Source organism: Sturnus vulgaris, chromosome 30 (genome assembly GCF_052056855.1).
Source record: "Sturnus vulgaris isolate bStuVul1 chromosome 30, bStuVul1.hap1, whole genome shotgun sequence".
NCBI classification, from domain to species: domain Eukaryota; kingdom Metazoa; phylum Chordata; class Aves; order Passeriformes; family Sturnidae; genus Sturnus; species Sturnus vulgaris.
Window position 1 is genome coordinate 814,554 of NC_142272.1, and position 20,859 is coordinate 835,412.

The 20,859-nt window shown below is 43.1% G+C and overlaps 1 protein-coding gene across 1 annotated transcript in view; it reads left to right on the forward strand.

Moving 5' to 3' along the window:
• Positions 1–3,629: 3,629 nt before the first annotated feature.
• The window catches only part of SPATS2 (spermatogenesis associated serine rich 2), a 24,091-nt gene continuing 6,861 nt past the window's right edge, over positions 3,630–20,859 (forward strand). The window contains 9 exon segments of the mRNA XM_088180792.1: positions 3,630–3,740; positions 9,323–9,443; positions 12,332–12,370; positions 12,373–12,407; positions 14,305–14,413; positions 15,772–15,821; positions 16,254–16,452; positions 17,174–17,266; positions 18,776–18,911. Of these exon segments, the coding sequence (XP_088036918.1) occupies positions 9,419–9,443; positions 12,332–12,370; positions 12,373–12,407; positions 14,305–14,413; positions 15,772–15,821; positions 16,254–16,452; positions 17,174–17,266; positions 18,776–18,911 (686 nt within the window). The 5' untranslated portion in view covers positions 3,630–3,740; positions 9,323–9,418.

The following is a 20,859-nucleotide window of genomic DNA, read 5'->3' on the forward strand; positions in this document are numbered from 1 at the left end:
TCCTCATTATTTATTTGGGATTAATGATTTATTTGGGATTCATGATTTATTCCTCATTATTTATTTGGGATTCATGATTTATTTGGGATTCGTTCTTTAGGATTTGGGATCGGTTATTTGGGATTAATGATTTATTTGGGATTCATTCTTTTATTTGGGATTCATGATTTATTTGGGATTAATTGTTTATTACTCATTATTTATTTGGGATTAATGAGTTATTTGGGATTAATGATTTATTTGAGATCCAGGATTTCTTTGGGATTCGTTCTTTGGGGTTCGGGATCGGATTTTGGGATTTGGGATCGGATTTTGGGGGCTCGGAATGGGATTTTTTTGGGGTTCAGGGTCGGATTTGGGGGTTCAGGGTCGGATTTTTGGGGTTCAGGGTCGGATTTTGGGATTTGGGATCGGATTTTGGGGGTTCAGGATGGGATTTTTGGGGTTCGGGATGAGTTTTTTGAGGTTCAGGTTTGGTTTTTTAGGGTTCGTGATTGGTTTTTCGGAGCCCGAGATCGTTTTTTTGGGGGTTCAGGATCGAGTTTTGGGGTCCAGGATCGAGTTTTGGGGTTCGAGATCGGTTTTTTGGGATTTGGGATCGGTTTTTGGGGAGGTTCGCGATCTTTTTTTGGGGTTCGGGATGGATTTGGGATCGGTTTTTGGGGTTCAGGATCATTTTTTTGCCCAGGTGTGTAAATGCACAGGTGAGACCCCCGTGTCCTCAGAGCTCCATTTTTGGGGGTCCAGCCCCATTTTTCGGGGGGTCCATCCCCATTTTGAGACCCCCCCCAGCCCCATTTTTTGGGATCCCCATCCCCGTTTTTGGGGGCTCTCTCCCCATTTTTGGGCCCCCCAGCCCCATTTTTGAGCCCCCTATCCCCATTTTTTGGGGTTTCATCCCCATTTTTTGGGATCCCCATCCCCATTTTGGGGCTCCATCCCCATTTTTTGGGTCCCCCAGCCCCATTTTTTGGGACCCCCATCCCCATTTTTTGGGCCCCCCATCCCCATTTTTGGGTCCCCCCCAGCCCCATTTTCCAATTCCCAGGAAAATCCTCCCCAAATCCCCTCCCCTCCCCCCCCGGATTCCACCCCAAAATCGGCGCTGGGGGGGAGGGGGAGGGGCTGGGACCCCCCCCCAAAATTCCCCCGACCCCCCCCCCGGGCCGGGTGGGGGAGGGGAGAGCCCCGCCCCACCCCCCACCCCCCCCCCCGATCGATCCGAGGCAAATGTTGACATTTCCAAATCCCGGGAATTTTCATGGATCGATCGGGGGGGAGGGGAGGGGGGCGAGGGGGGGAGGGGAGGGGCTGGGGGGGGGTCTCAAAATGGGGCTGGGAGTCCCAAAAATAGGGATGGGGGGTCCCAAAATGGGGCTGGGGGTCCCAAAATGGGGCTGGGGGGCCCAAAAATGGGGATGGACCCCCCAGAAATGGGGATGGGGGTCGGGAGATGGATGGACCCCCCCCCCAAAAGGGGCCGGACCCCCCTCAAATGGGTCAGGACCCCCCTCAAATGGGTCAGGAACCCCCCCCAGATCCTCAGAGCCCCCCCAAAATGAGTCAGGACCCCCCTCAAATGGGTCAGGAACCCCCCCAGATCCTCAGAGCCCCCCCAAAATTAGTCAGGACCCCCCTTAAATGGGTCAGAGACCCCCCAGACCCTCAGAGCCCCTCCAGAATGGATCAGGACCCCCCCCAAAAATGAGTCAGCTCCCCCCCACAGACCCTCGGAGCCCCCCCAGAATGGGTCAGGGCCCCCCCAGAATGGGTCAGAGCCCCCCCAGAATGGGTCAGGGCCCCCCCAGAATGGCTCAGGGCCCCCCCCCGATGCTCGGAGCCCCCCCAGAATGGGTCAGGGCTCCCCCCCCGATGCTCGGAGCCCCCCCAGAATGGGTCAGGACCCCCCCAGAATAGGTCAGGACCCCCCCCCAATGGGTCAGAGCCCCCCCAGAATGGGTCAGAGCCCCCCCCCGATGCTCGGAGCCCCCCAGAATGGGTCAGGACCCCCCCCCGATGCTCGGAGCCCCCCCAGAATGATTCAGGACCCCCCCCGATGCTCGGAGCCCCCCCCCCGTGCCGGGCCGTGTCCGGGTGTCCCCCGTGCCCCCCCCAGGCCCCCCCGCCGTGCCGGGCCGGGGGCAGCGGAGCGTGCCGGGGGTCCCGGGGGAGGGGCTGCCAGACACGGCTGGGGGAGGGGCGGAGGGGGAGGGGAGGGGAGGGGAGGGGGAGGGGGGGCACCGACATCCACGGCGGGCACGGACTGGGGGGGCTCCGAAGGTCTGGGGGGGCTCCGAGGGTCTGGGGGGGGCTCCGAGGGTCTGGGGGGGCTCTGAATCATTTTGGGGGGGGGGTCCTGAATAATTTTGGAGGGTCCTGACACATTTTTGGGGGGGGTCCTGACCCATTTTTAGGGGCTACTGAGCCATTTTGGGGGGTCCTGACCCATTTGAGGGGGGTCCTGACTCATTTTTGGGGGGGTTCTGACCCATTTGAGGGAGGTCGTGACTCATTCTGGGGATCCTGACTCATTTTTGGGGGGGCTTTGAGGATCTGGGGGGGGTCCTGAATCATTTTTGGAGGGGTCCTGAATCATTTTGGGGGGTACTGAATCATTCTGGGGGGTCCTGACTCATTCTGGGGGGCTCCTGAATCATTTTGGGGGGTCCTGACTCATTTTAGGGGGGTTCTGACTCATTTCGGGGGGGTCCTGACTCATTCTGGGGGGCTCCTGAATCGTTTTGGGGGTCTCTGAGGATCTGGGGGGCTCCCGGCCCATTTTTTGGGGGGCACATCCATCCACGGGCAGGCCGAGACTTTGGAATGGGGGGGGGAACCTCAAAAAATGGGGGGATTGCACCCCAAAAATGGGGGGGGTTGGATCCCAAAACTGGGGTCATTGGACCCCAAAAATGGGGAATTTTGATCCTAAAAAATGGGGAATTTGATCCAAGAAATGGGGGGGGCGAGGTCCCAAATTGAGGGGGACGAACCCCAAAATCCAGGGGGCCCCTCCAGCAGCGTGGGGGGTTCCCATTGGTGGCTTCACCCCCAAAATCCTGGGGGACCCCAAAGTTCCCCCCACAAAACCCAGCCCAAAGACCCCCCCGGGAACCCCCCGGGGCGGCTCCGGGCTCGTTAATTATAGATAAGCCTTAATTGGCCTCTGGGTCCAGGAAAACACCGAGAGAAGGAGGGGGGGACCCCAAAAAATGGGGGGCACCCCAAAAATGAGGGGGGGGGCAAAGTGGGACTGGGGGAACTCGAACCCTCGACCTCCGGATCTCAGCGCCGCGCGTGCCTTCGGCCGTTCCCGGAGCGCGCTCGGGCGTTTCCGCCGCTCTCGGCAGTTTCCGTCCACGTTCGGCACCCGCCGCTCCACCCATAAAAGGCGTGGTTGACGAATACCGATATATGATTGGTTCTCTGCGATAAGTGGGCGTGGCTTGGCTGCCGAGCCGCTCTACCATTGGCTGGCAGCTCCCTCGCGCCCCCATCCCTCCTCTCTCTGAATGGCGGCGGGAGGAGGGGCGGGACAAACGGGGCTTTCCCGCGCTCTGATTGGTGAAGACGCTGAGGGTGCCGAGCTCTGATTGGCTAGAAGCTGAAATTCGCGTTCCGATTGGCTGGCGCTCTGTGAGGGCTCTACCGGGCCGCGGCCCCCGCCCGGAGCGTCTCGGGTGAGGCGGGGGGGGGGACCAGAGACCCCCCGGGACCCTCGGGACCCCCCGGAGCCCTCAGTGAGTGCGGGACCCCCGGGAGCCCCGGGAGGGTCGGGGGGCAGCGAAGGGAGCGAGGCCGGGAGGGCGGAGGGGATGGGGGTGGGGGAGAACGGCGGGGTCTCGTGAGGGGATGGGGGGGGCTGAGAGGCCTGAGGGGCCTTGGGGGGGTTTGGGGGGGTCTGAGGGGATTTGAGGGGGTCTGAGGAGTTTTGTGAGGGGATTTTGGGGGGCTGAGGGGATTTGTGAGGGGATTTTGGGGGGCTGAGGGGATTTGGGGGGTCTGAGGGGATTTAGGGGGGGTCTGAGGAGTTTTGTGAGGGGATTTGGGGGGGCTAAGGCGTTTTGTGAGGGGATTTGGGGGTTCTGAGGGGATTTAGGGGGGTCTGAGGAGTTTTGTGAGGAGATTTACGGGGTCTGAGGGGATTTAGGGGGGTCTGAGGAGGTTTGTGAGGGGATTTAGGGGGTTCTGAGGGGATTTAGGGGGGTCTGAGGATTTTTGTGAGGGGATTTGGCGAGCTGAGGGAATTTGGGGGGAGCTGGTGACCGTTTGGCCCCCCAAAAACTGAGGAGTTTTGTGAGGGGATTTGGAGGGGCTGAGAAGTTTTGTGAGGGGATTTTGGGGGGCTGAGGGGATTTGAGGGGGTCTGAGGGGTTTTGTGAGGGGATTTTGGGGGGGCTGAGGGGATTTAGGGGTGTCTGAGGAGTTTTGTGAGGGATTTTGGGGGTCTGAGTGGATTTTGTGGGGCTGAGGGGATTTAGGGGTGTCTGAGGGGTTTTGTGAGGGGATTTTGGGGGGCTGAGGGGATTTTGGGGGTGTCTGAGGGGTTTTGTGAGGGGATTCTGGGGTGTCTGAGGAGTTTTGTGAGGGGATTTTGGGGGGCTAAGGGGATTTTGGGGGTGTCTGAGGAGTTTTGTGAGGGGATTTAGGGGGTCTGAGGGGATTTAGGGGTGTCTGAGGAGTTTTGTGAGGGGATTTAGGGGTGTCTGAGGAGTTTTGTGAGGGGATTTGGGGGGGTCTCAGGGGTCTTTTGAGGTGTTCGAGGGGTTTAATGGGGGGGATCAGAGGGGATTTGGGAGCATTCGAGGACTTTTTGAGGGGTTTAGGGGGGCTCTGAGGGGCTTTTGGGGTCTCTGTGGGGGTTTTGGGCTCTTTTTGTGGGGTCTGAGGGATTTTGGGATCTCTGAGGGATTTTTTGGGGGGGAGTCTGAGGAGTTTTTGGGGTCTTTGTGGGGTTTTTTGTGGGCTCTGAGGGGTTTTGGGGTCTCCGAACATTTTTTGGGGTCTCTGAGGGGTTTTTTTGAGGGAGTCTGAGGAATTTTTGGGATCTCCTTGGGGTTTTTTGGGCTCTTTTTGTGGGGTTTGAGGGAATTTTGGGGTCTCTGAGGATTTTTTTTGGGGTCTCTGTGGGGTTTTTATGGATTTTGAGGGTTTTTTGTGGAGTTTGAGGGATTTTTTGGGGTTTTGTGAATCTCTGAGGGATTTTTTGGGGGACTTTGAGGAGCTTTTGGGGTCTTTTTGGGCGAGTCTGAAGAGTTTTTGGTGTCTGTGGGGTTTTGGGGTCACGGGGAGTTTTTTGTGGGATCTCTGAGGGGTTTTTTTGTGGGATCTGAGGGAATTTTGGGGTCTCTGAGGGGTATTTTGGATTCTCTGAGGGTTTTTTTTGGGGTCTTTGTGGGGTTTTTTGGGGTCTTTGAGGGTTTTTGGGGTCTCTGGATTTTTTTTTTTGTGGGGTCTGAGGGGTTTTGGGGGAATCTTGTGGAAATTTTGGGGGGGGGGGGGGGAGTTGAGCAGGAATTTTGGGTGGAAAAGGAGAAGAAATTCCGTGGGATGATCCAAAATCATCACGAATGGATTTTTCCCTTCCTTAATTCGTTATTTCTGATAATTAATGAGGTGAAATCCCCCTAAACCGCCAACAATTAATGAATTATTAATTAATAATTATTAATAATAATAATAATAATAATAATTCCCCCTCTGGAAAAGCTTTTCCACCTGTGGCTCCTTCCTGGGGGAGATTCCAGTGGAAAATTGGAAAAAAAAAATTTGGATTTTATCCATTGGGAAAAAGAGAAATTTGGGGGATTTTTGGGATTCTTTCCCTGTTTTTAGGAGAGGATTTTTTAGGGGATTTTTTGGGATATTTCCCCTGATTTTTAGGATCAGATCTTTGGGGATTTTTGGGATGATTTTTTTTGGTTTTTAGGATCAGATCTTTGGAATTTTGGGGATTTTTGGGGATTCTTTCCTGAATTTTAAGATCACATCTTTGGAATTTAGGATTTTTTTTGCCATTATTCCCCATTTTTTTCCCCCCCACACTTTCCCTGTAATTTAAATTTTTTTTTTTAATATTTTCCCTTTTTTCCCCAAATTCCTGGAGCCCCTCCAGGTGAAATTTTTTTTGCTTTTCCCACCAAATTTGGGCTCCCCCTCCCCCCCTCCCCTGGAGTAAAATTTGATTTTTTGGGGGGAATTTTCTGCCCCTCCCAAAATTTGATTTTTTGGGGGGAATTTTCTGCCCCTCCCCCTTTTTTTCCAGCCTGGAATTCCCAGGGAATTTTTGACCTTTCCAGGTGAATTCCATCCATTATTCATCAGCTCCAATTAAACAATTCCCTTTTCTTCCCTCCCAGCTCTCCTTTATTCCCATTTTTAGCCACTTTTTATTTTTTTATTCCCATTTTTATCCACTTTTAATTTTATTCCTATTTTTATCCACTTTTTTATTCCCATTTTTATCCATTTTTATTCCCATTTTATCCACTTTTTATTCACATTTTGATCCACTTTTTATTTTTTTTTTCCCATTTTTATTCACTTTTTATTTTTTTATTCCTATTTTATCCACTTTTTATTCTCATTTTAATCCACTTTTAATTTTTATTCCTATTTTTATCCACTTTTAATTCCTATTTTTATCCATTTTTATTCCCATTTTATCCACTGTTTAGTCTCATTTTTATCCACTTTTAATTCCCATTTTTATCCATTATTTTATTCCCATTTTTTCCACTTTTTATTCTCATTTTTTCCCCATTTTTATTTTTTATTTCCATTTTTTCCACTTTTTATTCCCATTTTTCCCACTGTTGATTTTTATTCCCATTTTTTATCCATTTTTATTCTCGTTTTTATCCATTTTTTAATTTTTATTCCTATTTTTATCCACTTTTAATTCCCATTTTTATCCACTTTTTATTCTCTTTTTTTCACTTTTTATTCTCATTTTTATCCACTTTTTATTTTACTCCCATTTTCCCCATTTTTACTTTTTATTCCCATTTTTTTCCCACTTTTAATTCCCATTTTTATCCATTTTTTATTCCTTTTTTTTCCACTTTTTATTCCCATTTTTTCCATTTTTTCCCCCACTTTTTATTTATATTTTTAATTTTTTTTAGGAAATATTTCAGGATTTTTTGAGGAATAAATATTTATTTTTTTAGGGATATTCCAGGGATTTTTTTTGGGATAAATATTCCAGAGGATTTTCAGGATATTAATTTAATTTTTTGGATATTCCAGGTTTTTTTTCCAGGATATTCCCAGGGATTTTAAAAATATTAATTTAATTTTGAGCTATTAATTTAATTTTGAGCTATTAATTTAATTTTAATAAATATTTCAGGGATTTTTTGGGGACATTCCAGAGGCTTTTTGGGATATTAATTTATTTTTTTATATTAATTTATTTTAGAATATTAATTTATATTTTGAATATTAATTTATTTAGAATATTAATTTATTTAGGAATATTAATTTATTTAGAAATATTAATTTAATTTTGAGATATTAATTTATTTAGAAATATTAATTTATTTTTAGGAATATTCCATCGATTTTTTTTTTAATATCGATTAATTTTGTGATTTTTTTTTTTTAATTTTAATTTATTTTCCTTCTATTTCTTTCTTTATTTTCCCTGAACAATTCCCTAATTAACAAACCCCAATTAACCCAAATTTTCTCTTAATTATTCTGATTTTTTTCCAGCCTCCCAAAATTTTTTGGGGGGGGAATATCCCAGAATTATCCATTAAAAAAAAAAAAAATTATTTAATTTTTTTTTTCTCTGCTCCTTTCTCAGCCTCATCCCAGCAGGAAATTCCTTCATTAATTAATCCTAATTAATCCTAATTAATCCTAATTAATCCTAATTAATTCTGGATTTCTGGTAATTAATGCTGGGTTTTTTTTCTGCCTCCCAAATGCCAGAATTTGGGGGGATTTTGGAGTTTTCTATAAAAAAAGGGAATTTTTTTATTCTCCTTTTTGTCCCCTCTTTGTTTGAATTGAAAAGGGAATTTCCCCTCTGGAATGGGGGAAAATGGGAATAAAATGGGAATAAAATGGAGAAAAAATGGTGGGAAAAATGAGAATAAAATGGAGAAAAAATGGGAATAAAATGGGGAAAAATTGGAATAAAATGGGGGGGAAATGGGGAAAAAATGGGAATAAAATGGAGAAAAAATGGGGGAAAATTTGGAATAAAATGGGGAGAAATGGGAATAAAATGGAGAAAAAATGGGGAAAAAAATGGGAATAAAATGGCGGGAAAAATTGGAATAAAATGGGGAAAAAATGGGAATAAAATGGGGATAAAATGGAGAAAAAATGGGGGAAAATTTGGAATAAAATGGGGAAAAAATGGGAATAAAATGGGGATAAAATGGGGGGGGAAATGGGGAAAAAAATGGGAATAAATGGGGAAAAATTGGGGATTAATTGGGAAAAATTTGGAATAAAATGGGGGGAAATGGGAATAAATTGGAGAAAAAATGGGAATAAAATGGGGGAAAATGGGGAAAAAATAGGGAAAAAAATGGGAGGAAAATGGGGAAAAATGGGAATAAAATTGAGAATAAATGGGGAAAAATGGGAATAAAATGGGGGGGGAAATGGGAATAAAATGAGGAAAAATTGGGGAAAAAATAGGGAAGAAAATGGGAATAAAATGGGGGGGAAAATGGAGAATAAATGGAGAAAAAATGGGGGAAAAATTTGGAATAAAATGGGGAATAAATGGGAATAAAATGGGGAAAAAATGGGAATAAAATGGGGAAAAAATGGGGAAAAATAGAGATAAAATGGGGAAAAATGTGGATTTATTTGGGATAAATTTGGGATTTATTTGAGGTAAATTTGGGATTTATTTGGGATAAATTTGGGGTGAATTTGGGATTTATTTGAGGGAAATTTGGGATTGATTTGGGATTTTTTGGGGGGGAATAATTTGGGATTTACTTGGGGTAAATGTGGGATTGATTTGGGATAAATTTGGGATTTAAAAGTTTTTAAAAATTCCTTTTTTTTTTTTTTTTTTAATTCCAGGATTTTTTTAATCATTTCATTCCAGAGTTTTAATTCCTTTAATTCCAGAGGATTTTTTTTTAATTCCATTTTTTTTTATCTTTTCATTCCAGAAGTTTTTTTTTTTTATTATTCCTTTATTTCATTCCCATTTTTTTGGTTGTTTTTCCTCTTTTTCCCACTCCAACATTTTAATTTTATTTCAATTTTTAATTTTCTTTTTAAAATTAATTTTAATTTTCAATTTAATTTTAATTTAATTTAATTTTTTTTTTTTTCCTTCCAGGAAATCTCCTCCTCCTTTGGACATTCCCAAAAAGAAAAAAAAAATTCCAAAATTCCCAAATTTCTGCTCCCAAAATTTCTGCAATTCCACCCAAAAATGTCCAAGAAGCAGCAGCCCAAAGGTAGGAGCTCCAAAAAAAATCCAAAATTTTGGATTTGATTAAAAAAAAAAAAACAACAAAAAAAAAAAAAAAAACCAAATCCAGGGATTTTGGATTGGGAATTGCAGGGGTGGGAAAAAATGGGAAAAAATGAGGGAAAAAATGGGAAAAAATGAGAGGAAAAATTGGGATAAAAATGGGAAAATTGGGGGGGAAAAATAAGGGAAAAAAATGGGAATAAAATGAGGAAAAGATGGAAAAATGAGTGAAAATTGGGAAAAATGATGGAAAAATGGTGAAAAATGAGGGAAAAATGGGAAAAATGAGGGAAAAATGGGGAAAAATTGAGGGAAAATTGGGGAAAAGGGAAAATGAGGAAAAATTGGGAAAAAATGGGAAAAATTGGGAAATTGGGGGGAAAATAAGGGAAAAAATGGGGATAAAATGAGGGAAAAGATGGGAAAAATGAGAGGAAAAATGGGAAAATTGGGGAAAAAAATGGGAAAATTGGAGGGGAAAATGAGGGAAAAGATGGGAAAAATGAGAGGAAAAATGAGAGAAAAAAAGGGAAAATTGGGGGAAAAATGGGAAAATTGGAGGGAGAAAATTGGGGAAAAATGAGGAGGAAAATGAGAGGGGAAAATGGGAAAAAAGAGTAAAAATGGGGGAACAAATGAGGGGGGAAAAGTGGGGAAAAAAGGGAAAATTGGGGGGGAAAAATGAGAAAAATGAGAGGAAAAAATGGGAAAAATTGAGGGGAAAATTAAATTGGGAAAAATTGGGGAAAAAAAATGAGGGAAAAATGAGAAAAAAGGGGGGAAATGAGGGGGGGAAAAAAAAGAGAAAATTGGGGAAAAAGAAGGAAAAATGGGAAAATGAGGAGAAACATTTGAAAATGGAGAGAAAATGAAATGAAAACCCCACATTTGGGGATTTTAGAAAAATGGGAATTTCTCCCTTCAATCCCAATTTTTTTTATTTTTTTTGGATCAATCCCTCCTCAATCCACCCATTTTTCTTGCAAAAAAAAATTAAAAATAAAATAAATCCACATTTTGGGGTCAGAATTCCCCATTAAAAAAAAATAAAATAAATAAAAAACCTCATCCTAAAATCTCATTTTTTTTAAAACCCCCTCCAAAAAAAAAAAATTCAAGGGAAGCTTTTAAAGTTTTTTTTTTTTCTCCTTTTCCAGGTTTTTATTTTATTTAAATTTTATTTTATTTGGTGGAGGAGAGGATTTCCATGGAATGTTAATTCCAGAGGGTGTTTGGAGAGGGGGGAGGGGCCTCATTTGTCTTTATTTGCCTTAATTAATTATTGAGAGGCAATTCCAGGCCCTTGCCCAGGGGGAATTCCAGGGATTTTCAGGGGATAATTGTCCCGTTTTTCTCTGCCAGATGGATCCTGAAGGATTAGCCCTGAAAATAAAAATAAAATAAAAATAAAATAAAAATAAAATAAAATAAAATAAAATAAAATAAAATAAAATAAAATAAAATAAAATAAAATAAAATAAAGTAAAATAAAATATCGGGATTTGGGGGAGGGGAATGGGGGGGGAAATGGGAAAAAAAAAGGGGAAAAAAAAGAGGGAAAATGGGGAAAAAATGAGGGGAAATGGGGGAAAAAGGGAAAAATGGGGAAAAATGAGGGGAAAAAAGGGGGAAAATGGGGAAAAGTGGAAAAATGGGGGAAAAATTGGAGGAATGGGAAAAAATTGGGATAAATGGGGGAAAATGGGGGGAAAATTTGGGATAAATGGGGGAAAGTGGGAAAATGGAAAAATGGGGGGAAAAGGGGGAAAATGGGGAAAAAATTGAGGAAAAAGTAGGAAAAAAGTGGGAAAATGGGGGAAAATGGGAAAAAGGAAAAAAATGGGGGAAAAAAGAGGGAAAAGGGGGAAAAAAGGGAAAAAATGGGGGGGAATGGAGGAAAAAGTGGAAAATGGGGAAAAAAATTGGGATAAATGGGGAAAATGGGAAAAGGGAAAAATGGAAAAAGGGGGGAAAAAAAGGAAAAGTGAGAAAATGGGGGGAAAAAAAGTGGAAAAATGGGGGAAAAATTGGGGAAATGGGGAAAAAAAGTAGGAAAAAAGTAGGAAAATGGAAAAAATGGGGAAAAAAGAGGGAAAATGGGGGAAAAGGGAAAAATGGGGAAAAAAAGGGAAAATGGGGGGATAATGGGGAAAAAAGTGGGAAAATGGGGAAAAAATTTGGATAAATGGGGGAAAGTGGAAAAAGGGGAAAAATGGGGGGAAAAAAGAGGGGAAATGGGAAAAAGGGGAAAATGGGGAAAAATGAGGGAAATTGGGAAGAAAGTGGGAAAAAGTGGAAAAATGAGGGAAAAAAGTGGGAAAATGAGGATTTTGGGATTGGGGTGGGAATTTTGGGGGATTTGGGAGAGAGAATTTTGGGATTGGGGCTGGAATTTTGGGGGTTTGGAGAGAGAATTTTGGGATTGGGGTGGGAATTTTGGGGGATTTGGGGAGAGAATTTTGGGATTGGGGTGGGAATTTTGGGGGTTTGGAGAGAGAATTTTGGGATGGGGTGGGAATTTTGGGGGATTTGGGCTGGAATGTTGGGATTGGGGTGGGAATTTTGGGGATTTGGGCTGGATGTTGGGGTTTGGGGTGGGAATTTTTGGATTTTGGGCTGGAATGTTGGGATTGGGGTGGGAATTGTTTGGGTTTGGGGGCTGGAATGTTGGGATTGGGGTGGGAATTTTGGGGTTTGGGGCTGGAATGTTGGGATTGGGGTGGGAATTTTGGGGGTTTGGGGCTGGAATGTTGGGATTGGGGTGGGAATTTTGGGGGTTTGGGGCTGGAATGTTGGGGTTGGGGTGGGATTTTGAGGCCTGGGGTGCAGCATTGCCCAGGAATTTTGGGATTTTTTCCCATTTTTCCCCAGATCCCTCGGGGTTTGTGTTCGATGTTCGCTCCGGGGCCGTGCGGCTCAGGGCGGCTCCGAGAACATGAGGGAGAAGGTGACAGGAGCCCCAAAAATCCCCAAATCCCAATTCCCAAAAATCCCCAAATCCCCACATTCCCAAATTCCCAAAATCCCAATTCCCAAAAATCCCCAAATCCAATTCCAAAAATCCCCAAATCCCAAATTCCCAAATTCCCCAAAATCCCAAATTGCCCAAAATTCCAAAATCCCAAATTCCCAAATTCCCAAAATCCTAATTCCCAAAATCCCCAAATCCCCACATTCCCAAATCCCCAAAATCCCAGTCCCAAAAATCCCCAAATTCCCAAAATTCCGAAATCCACAAATTCCCCAAAATCCCAATTCCCAAAGATCCCAAAATTCTCAATTCCCAAAATATCAAAATCCCCAAATCCAATTCCAAAAATTCCAAAATCCCCAAATTCCCAAATCCCAATTCCAAAAATCCAAAATTCCAAATTCCAAAATTCCCAATGCCCAAATTCCCACATTCCCAAAATTCCCACATTCCCAATTACCCAAATTCCCAATCCCCCAACTCCCAAATTCCCAAATTCCCCATTTTCCCAAGTTCCCAAATCCCAAATTCCCCAAATTCTCAATGCCCAAATTCCCACATTCCCAATTCCCCAAAATTCCCAAATTCCTCAATCCCCAAATCCCCAAAATTCCCACATTCCCAAAATTCCCAATTCCCAAAATTCCCAAATTCCCCAGATCCAAAATTCCAAAATTCCCCAATTCCCAAAATTCCCAAATTCCCAAAATTCCCCAATTCCCAAAATTCCCCAAAATTCCCAAAATTCCCAATCCCAAAATTCCCAAATTCCCACTTCTCCAGCATTTCCCAACAATTCCCAAATTTTCCCAGATTTTTCCCCATTTTCCCCCAATTCCCCTTTCTCCTCCCAGACATTCCCAAATCCCACAATTCCCCAAAATTCCCATTTTTCCCCCAAAATTCCCATTTTTCCCCAAAATTCCCATTTTTCCCAATTCCCATTTTCCCAGGAATGCAATGCTGGAATTCTTTGGGATAATTGGGGAATTGCTCTGGGTTTTTTTTTTTTTTTTTTGGGATAAATTCTCCTTTTCCCTGGTTTTCCCAGGGAATTTTTCCCATTTTTCCCATGGAATTTTCCCTGGTTTTCCCCTGAATTTCCCAGTTTTTCCCATAGATTTCCCCTTTATTTCCCCTGTTTTTCCCTTTTTTCCCGTATTTTTTCCCCATTTTTCCCCCTGCTTTCCCCATATTTTTCCCATGGAATTTTCCCTGTTTTTTCCCTGAATTTCCCTGAATTTCCCCATTTTTTCCCCAGTTTTTCCCCTGAATTTCCCATTTTTTCCCGATTTTTTTCCTTGTTTTCCCCCTAATTTCCCCACATTTTCCCCATAGATTTTCCCTGTTTTCCCCTGAATTTCCCAGTTTTTCCCGGTTTTTTTCCCTTGTTTTTCCTCTGAATTTCCCCATATTTTCCCCATGGAATTTCCCCAGGTTTTCCCGTTTTTTTCCCCTGTTTTTCCCCAGACTTTCCCCATTTTTTCCCTGTTTTCCCCCTGTTTTCCTCCTGATTTTCCCCATTTTTCCTGTTTTTTTTCCCTGTTTTTCCCCAGTTTTCCCCCTGAATTCCCCAGGTTTTCCCGGTTTTTTCCCCTGTTTCCCCCCATATTTCCCCCATATTTTCCCCCCATTTTTCCCCTCTTTCCCCCCATTTTTCCCCATTCCCCTCAATTTTCCCCATTTTTTTCCTGTTTTTCCCCTGATTTTCCCCATAGATTTCCCCTGATTTTCCCCATAGATTTCCCCTGATTTTCCCCAGTTTATCCCGGTTTTTTTCCCCATATTTCCCCCATATTTTCCCCCCATTTTTCCCCCCATTTTTCCCCATTCCCCCTCATTTTTCCCCATTTTTTTTTTCCCCCATTCCCAGGTCCAGGCCGTTCGTGCCGTGGTTCCGAACCGCAGCAACACCGAGATCGTGCTGGTGCTGCAGCACTTTGACAACGCCGTGGAGAGAGCCGTGACCGCCTTCATGGAGGGTACTGGGCATACTGGGAATACTGGTTAGACTGGGAATGGACTGGGAATGGACTGGGAATGGACTGGGCACACTGGTTATACTGGTTACACTGGTTACACTGGTTACACTGGTTATACTGGTTATACTGAGGTTACACTGGTTACACTGGTTATACTGGTTATACTGGTTACACTGGTTACACTGGTTACACTGGTTACACTGGGCACACTGGTTACACTGGGCACACTGGTTACACTGGTTACACTGGCAGTGCTGGTGCTGCAGCACTTTGACAACGCCGTGGAGAGAGCCGTGACCGCCTTCATGGAGGGTACTGGGCAAACTGGGAATACTGGGAATGGACTGGGAATGGACTGGGAATGGACTGGGCACACTGGGGATACTGGTTATACTGGTTACACTGGTTACACTGGCAGTGCTGGTGCTGCAGCACTTTGACAACGCCGTGGAGAGAGCCGTGACCGCCTTCATGGAGGGTACTGGGCAAACTGGGAATACTGGTTAGACTGGGAATGGACTGGGTACACTGGTTATACTGGTTACACTGGTTACACTGGTTACACTGGCAGTGCTGGTGCTGCAGCACTTTGACAACGCCGTGGAGAGAGCCGTGACCGCCTTCATGGAGGGTACTGGGCAAACTGGGAATACTGGTTAGACTGGGAATGGACTGGGAATGGACTGGGAATGGTCTGGGTACACTGGTTATACTGGTTATACTGGTTACACTGGTTATACTGGTTATACTGGGAATAGACTGGTTACACTGGTTACACTGGTTTATACTGGTTACACTGGTTATGCTGGTTATACTGGTTACACTGGTTATACTGGTTATACTGGGAATAGACTGGTTACACTGGTTATGCTGGTTATACTGGTTAGACTGGTTACACTGGTTATACTGGGAATAGACTGCTTACACTGGTTATACTGGTTATACTGGTTATGCAGGTTATAGATTGGTTATACTGGTTACACTGGTTACACTGGTTATACTGGTTACACTGGTTATACTGGTTATACTGGTTATGCAGGTTATAGATTGGTTATACTGGTTATACTGGTTACACTGGAATTTTTGGGGTTTTGGGCTGGGAATTTTGGGGATTTTGGGTGAAATTTGGGGAATTTTGGGGATTTTGGGCTGGGATTTTGGGGATTTTGGGTGGGAATTTTGGGGTTTTGGGGTGGAATTTTGGGATTTGAGGTGTCAGAAAAGGGAATTTTTGGAATTGGAGGAGATTTGGGATGGAATTTTTGGGTTTGACAGGAATTTGGGATGGAATTTTGGGAATTTTCCTTTTCCCCTCCTTCCTCATTCCAACTTTTCCCATTTTTTATTTTTTTCCCCAGGAAACGCCAGCGAGGTGCTCAAGGAATGGACGGTGACCGGGAAAAAAAAAAGTAATTCCTAAAAAAATAAATTCCCAAAAGAATTCCCAAAAATCCCCCATTAAAATTCCCCCAAAATTCCCAAAAATTCCCCAAAAAATTCCCCCAAATCCCCCCCAATAATTCCCCCCAAAATTTCCCAAAAATCCCCCCAAAAAAAATTCCCAAAAAATCCTCCAAAAAATTCCCAAAAAAATTCCCAAAAAATCCTCCAAAAAATTCCCCAAAAAATTCCCAAAAATTCCCCCCCCCAAATTCCCAAAACAATTCCCAAAAATCCCCCCAGAAATTCCAAAAAAATTCCCAAAAATCCCCCCAAAAATTCCCCCAAAATCCCTAATAAGATCCCCATTTTCCCCCATTAAAATCCCCATTTTCCCCCATTAAATCCCCATTTTTCCCCATTAAAATCCCAATTTTTTTCCCATTTTTTCTCCCTCCAGAACAAGAAGAAAAAACCCAAACCCCAATCCCAGCCTGGCCCCTCCCCCCCGGGCCCGGAGCCCTGGGAAAAGCTGGAAAATTTGGGAAATTTGGGGAATAATTTGGGGAATAATTTGGGGAATTTGGGGATGAACGGTTTCCATGGCAACCACGGAGAGTCCCTGGAGTCGCTGAGCGAGGCCGGAGAGCCCCGGGCAGGTGAGCAGAGAATTCCAGGGAAAATTGGGAAAATTCGGGAAAATTGGGGAAAATTTGGGAATTTTGGAGGAATTTGGGGATTTTAGGGGGGAAATTTAGGATTTTAGGGGGGAAATTTGGGAAAATTTGGGACTTTTGGGAGGAAATTTGGGAAAATTTGGGAATTTTGGGATGAATTTGGGGATTTTAGGGGCGAAATTTGGGATTTTAGGGGGGAAATTTGGGGATTCTGGGGGAAATTTCAGAGAAATTTGGGAAAATTTGGGAATTCTGGGAGGAAATTTGGGAATTCAGGGGAAATTTGGGAGAAATTCTGGGGAAAATTTTGGGATTTTAAGGGGGAAATTTGGGAATTCCGGGGAAAATTTGGGGGAAATTTGGGAATTTGGGGAAAAATCTGGGAATTCTGGGGCAGATTTGTGGGAAAAATTGGGAATTTTGGGGGAAATTTTGGGAGTTCTGGGAATTGGGGGAAATCTGGAAATTCTGGGAGGAAATCTGGGAGAAAATTTGGGAATATTGGGAGGAAATCTGGGAATTCTGGGGAAAATTTGGGAATATTGGGAGGAAATTTGGGAATTCTGGGGAAAATTTGGGAATTCTGGGGGAAAATTTGGGAATTTTGGGGGGAAAATTCGGGAATTTGGGGCAGGATTTTGGGGGGATCTGGGATTTTTTTGGGAATTAAAAAAAAAATTTGGGTTTTTTTTTTTTCCTGCAGCTCTGGGCAATGGAATTCCAAATTTTCCCAAAAAATCCCAAATCCCAACCCCCACCAGGAGCAGCCCCGGATCCCCAGGGGGGAAAAAAACGGGTAAGGAAAAAAAAAAAATAATGGGAATTTGGGGGGAAAAAATGGGAATTTGGGGCAAAAAAATGGGAATTTGGGAGGAAAAAATGGGAATTTGGGGTAAAAAAATGGGAATTTGGGGTAAAAAAATGGGAATTTGGGAGGAAAAAATGGGAATTTGGGATTAAAAAATGGGAATTTGGGAGGAAAAAATGGGAATTTGGGAGGGAAAAATGGGAATTTGGGAGGGAAAAATGGGAATTTAGGGGTAAAAAATGGGAATTTGGGATGGGAAACAGGAAAAAAATGGGAAAAATTGGGAGAAAAAAATCCAGAAAAATCAGCAAAATTCAGGGGAAAAAAAAGCAGGAAAAATCTGGGAAAATTTGTGCAAAAATCAGAAAAAAATGGGGAAAAAAATCGGAAAAAAACTGGGAAAAATGGGGAAAAATGAGAAAAAAATTAGAAAGAAATGGGAAAAAATCAGAAAAAAATGGAAAAAAACAGAAAAAATGTGGAAAAAAATCAGAAAAAAATGCGGAAAAAAATCGGAAAAAATCAGGAAAAATGAGAAAAAAATCAGAAAAAAATGGAAAAAAATCAGAAAAAAATGTGGGAAAAAGGGAAAAAGATGGGGAAAAATGGGAAAAAGCGTGTGGGGATCAGGGGATGTTTGGGGCTGGTTTGCCACGGGATTTGTGGGGGATTTGTGGGGGATTTTTGTGGGATTTTTGTGGGGTTTTTGTGTTTTTTTGTGTTTATTTCTGTGTCATTTCTGTGTTATTTTCTGTATTACTTTTTGTGGGTTTTTTGTGGGTTTTTGGTGCCATTTTTGTGGGATTTTTGTGTTATTTTTTGTGGAATTTTTTGTGGGTTTTTTATCTTTTTTCTGTGTGATTTCTGTGTCATTTCTGTGACATTTCTGTGTTATTTTTTGTGGGATTTTTGTGTTATTTCTGTGTCATTTCAGTGTTTTATCAGTGTGATTTCTGTGTTTCATCTGTGTCATTTCTGTGTTTTATTTGTGTTTTATCTGTGTTTCATCTGTGTCATTTCAGTGTTTTATCTGTGTTATTTCTGTGTTTTTTCAGTGTTTTATGTTTCATTTCCCAGGCTGCAGCCTGTGTGATTTCAGTGTTTTATCAGTGTTTTATCTGTGTGATTTCACTGTGATTTTAGTGTTATTTTTTATGTTATTTCAGTGTAATTTCAGTGTTATTTCAGTGTAATTTCAGTGCTTTTTCAGTGTTTTTTCAGTGTTTTTTCAGTGTTTTTTCAGTGTCATTTCAGTGTTTTTTGTGTGTTTTGTGTTTCATTTCCCAGGCTGCAGCCTGTGTGATTTCAGTGTTTTATGTGTGTTTTATCAGTGTTTTATCTGTGTCATTTCAGTGTTTTATGTGTGTTTTATCAATGTTTTTTCAGTGTTTTGTGTTTCATTTCCCAGGCTGCAGCCTGTGTGATTTCAGTGTTATTTTTTATGTTTTTTCAGTGTCATTTCAGTGTTTTTTGTGTGTTTTGTGTTTCATTTCCCAGGCTGCAGCCTGGACAGGTCAGTGAAGGATCTCCAGCGCTGCTCCGTGGCCCTGGCTCGGTTCAGGGCCCTGCTCAGGGACGAGGTGGAAAATTCCCTGAGGAGAGCCAGGGCAGCCTTTGGGGACATCCAGAGCTGGTAGGGACCCAAAATTCCTGAAATTCCTGAAATTCCCAAAAATTCCTGAAATTCCTGACAGCCTTTGGGGACATCCAGAGCTGGTAGGGACCCAAAAATTCCTGAAATTCCTGAAATTCCCAAAAATTCCTGAAATTCCTGACAGCCTTTGGGGACATCCAGAGCTGGTAGGGACCCAAAAATCCCGAAATTCCCAAAAATTCCCAAAATTCCCCAAAAATCTGAGAGCCTTTGGGGACATCCAGAGCTGGTAGGGACCCTGAAATTCCCAAAAAACCAAAAATTCCCCAAAATTCCTGAAATTCCTGACAGCCTTTGGGGACATCCAGAGCTGGTAGGGACCCCAAAAATTCCCAAAATTCCTGAAATTCCCAAAATTCGGGGGGGGGGTGATGGGGAAAAAGGGATTTTAGGGAATTTGGGGGAATTCTCTGGGATTTTTTCAGGGATTTTTTATTATTATTTCTCTGGGAGTTCTGTAGGATTTTTTTTCTGGGAATTCTGTGGTTCTTTGGGATTTTGGGAAGGAATTTTTTGGGAATTCTGTGGGATTTTTTTCTGGGAATTTTCTGGGACTTTTGTGGGATTTTTTTCTGGGATTTTGGGAAGGAATTCTCTGGGATTTTTTTCTGGGAATTCTGTGGGATTTTTTTCTGGGAATTTTCTGGGATTTCTGTGGGAATTTTTTATGGGAATTTTGTGGGATTTTGGGAAGGAATTCTCTGGGATTTTCTGGGATTTCTGTGGGATTTTTTCTGATAATTTCTCTTGGAATTTTTGTGGGATTTTCTGTGGGGTTTTTTTTCAGGGATTTCTATGGGAATTTTGTGGGATTTTTTCTGGGAATTTCTATGGGAATTTTCTGGGATTTCTCTGGGATTATTTCTGGGATTTCTATAGGAATTCTATGGGAATTTTCTGGGATTTTTCTGGGATTATTTCTGGGATTTCTCTGGGATTTTTCTGGGATTTCTCTGGGATTTTCCCCTCCCCCATTCCCGATTTTCCCGCGGTTCCGGGCGCCCCCTGGCGGCGACTCCGCCCTGGAATTCCCGCCCGGAGCTTCTCTAAATCCTTTCCCCAATTTCCCCTTTTCATTTTCCCTTTTTTCCCCAATTTCCCCTTTTCATTTTTCCCTTTTCCCCCATTTTCCCTTTTGATTTTCCCCTTTTTTCCCCAATTTTCCCTTTTTATTTTTTCCTTTTCTCCCATTTTTCCCTGTTTTTCCCCCAATTTTCCCTTTTTATTTTTCCCTTTTTTTCCCCTATTTTTCCCCCTTTTCCTCCCATTTTTCCCTTTTTATTTTTCCCTTTTTATTTTTCCCTTTTCCCCCCATTTTCCCCCCTTTTTTCCCATTTCCTCTCCCATTTTTCCCTTTTTTCCCATTTTTCCCCATTTTTTCCTCTCCTATTTCCCATTTTTCCTATTTTTTCTCCCCCTTTTCCTCTTTTTCCCCTTTTCCCCCATTTTTTCCTGCCCTTTTTCCCCATTTTTCCCGTTTTCCCTCCCCTTTTTCCCATTTTTTCCCTTTTTCTCTCCCATTTTCCCCATTTTTCCCTTTTTCCTGCCCTTTTTCCCCTCTTTTTTTCATTTTCCCATTTTCTCTCCCATTTTTCCCATTTTCTCTCCCATTTTTCTCTCCCATTTTTCCCATTTTTTCCCATTTTTTCCCCTCTTTCCCATTTTTTCCTGCCCTTTTTCCCCATTTTTCCCATTTTCTCTCCCATTTTCCCCCATTTTTTCCCCAATTTTCCCCATTTTTCCCATTTTCTCTCCCATTTTTTTCCCCATTTTTCCCAAATTTTTTTCCCACTTTCCCCATTTTTTCCCCATTTTCCCCCAATTTTTCCCTATTTTTCCCATTTTTCCCATTATTTCCCCATTTTCTCTCCCCTTTTCCCACTTTTCCCATTTTTTTTCCTCCCCTTTTCCCCATTTTTCCCAATTT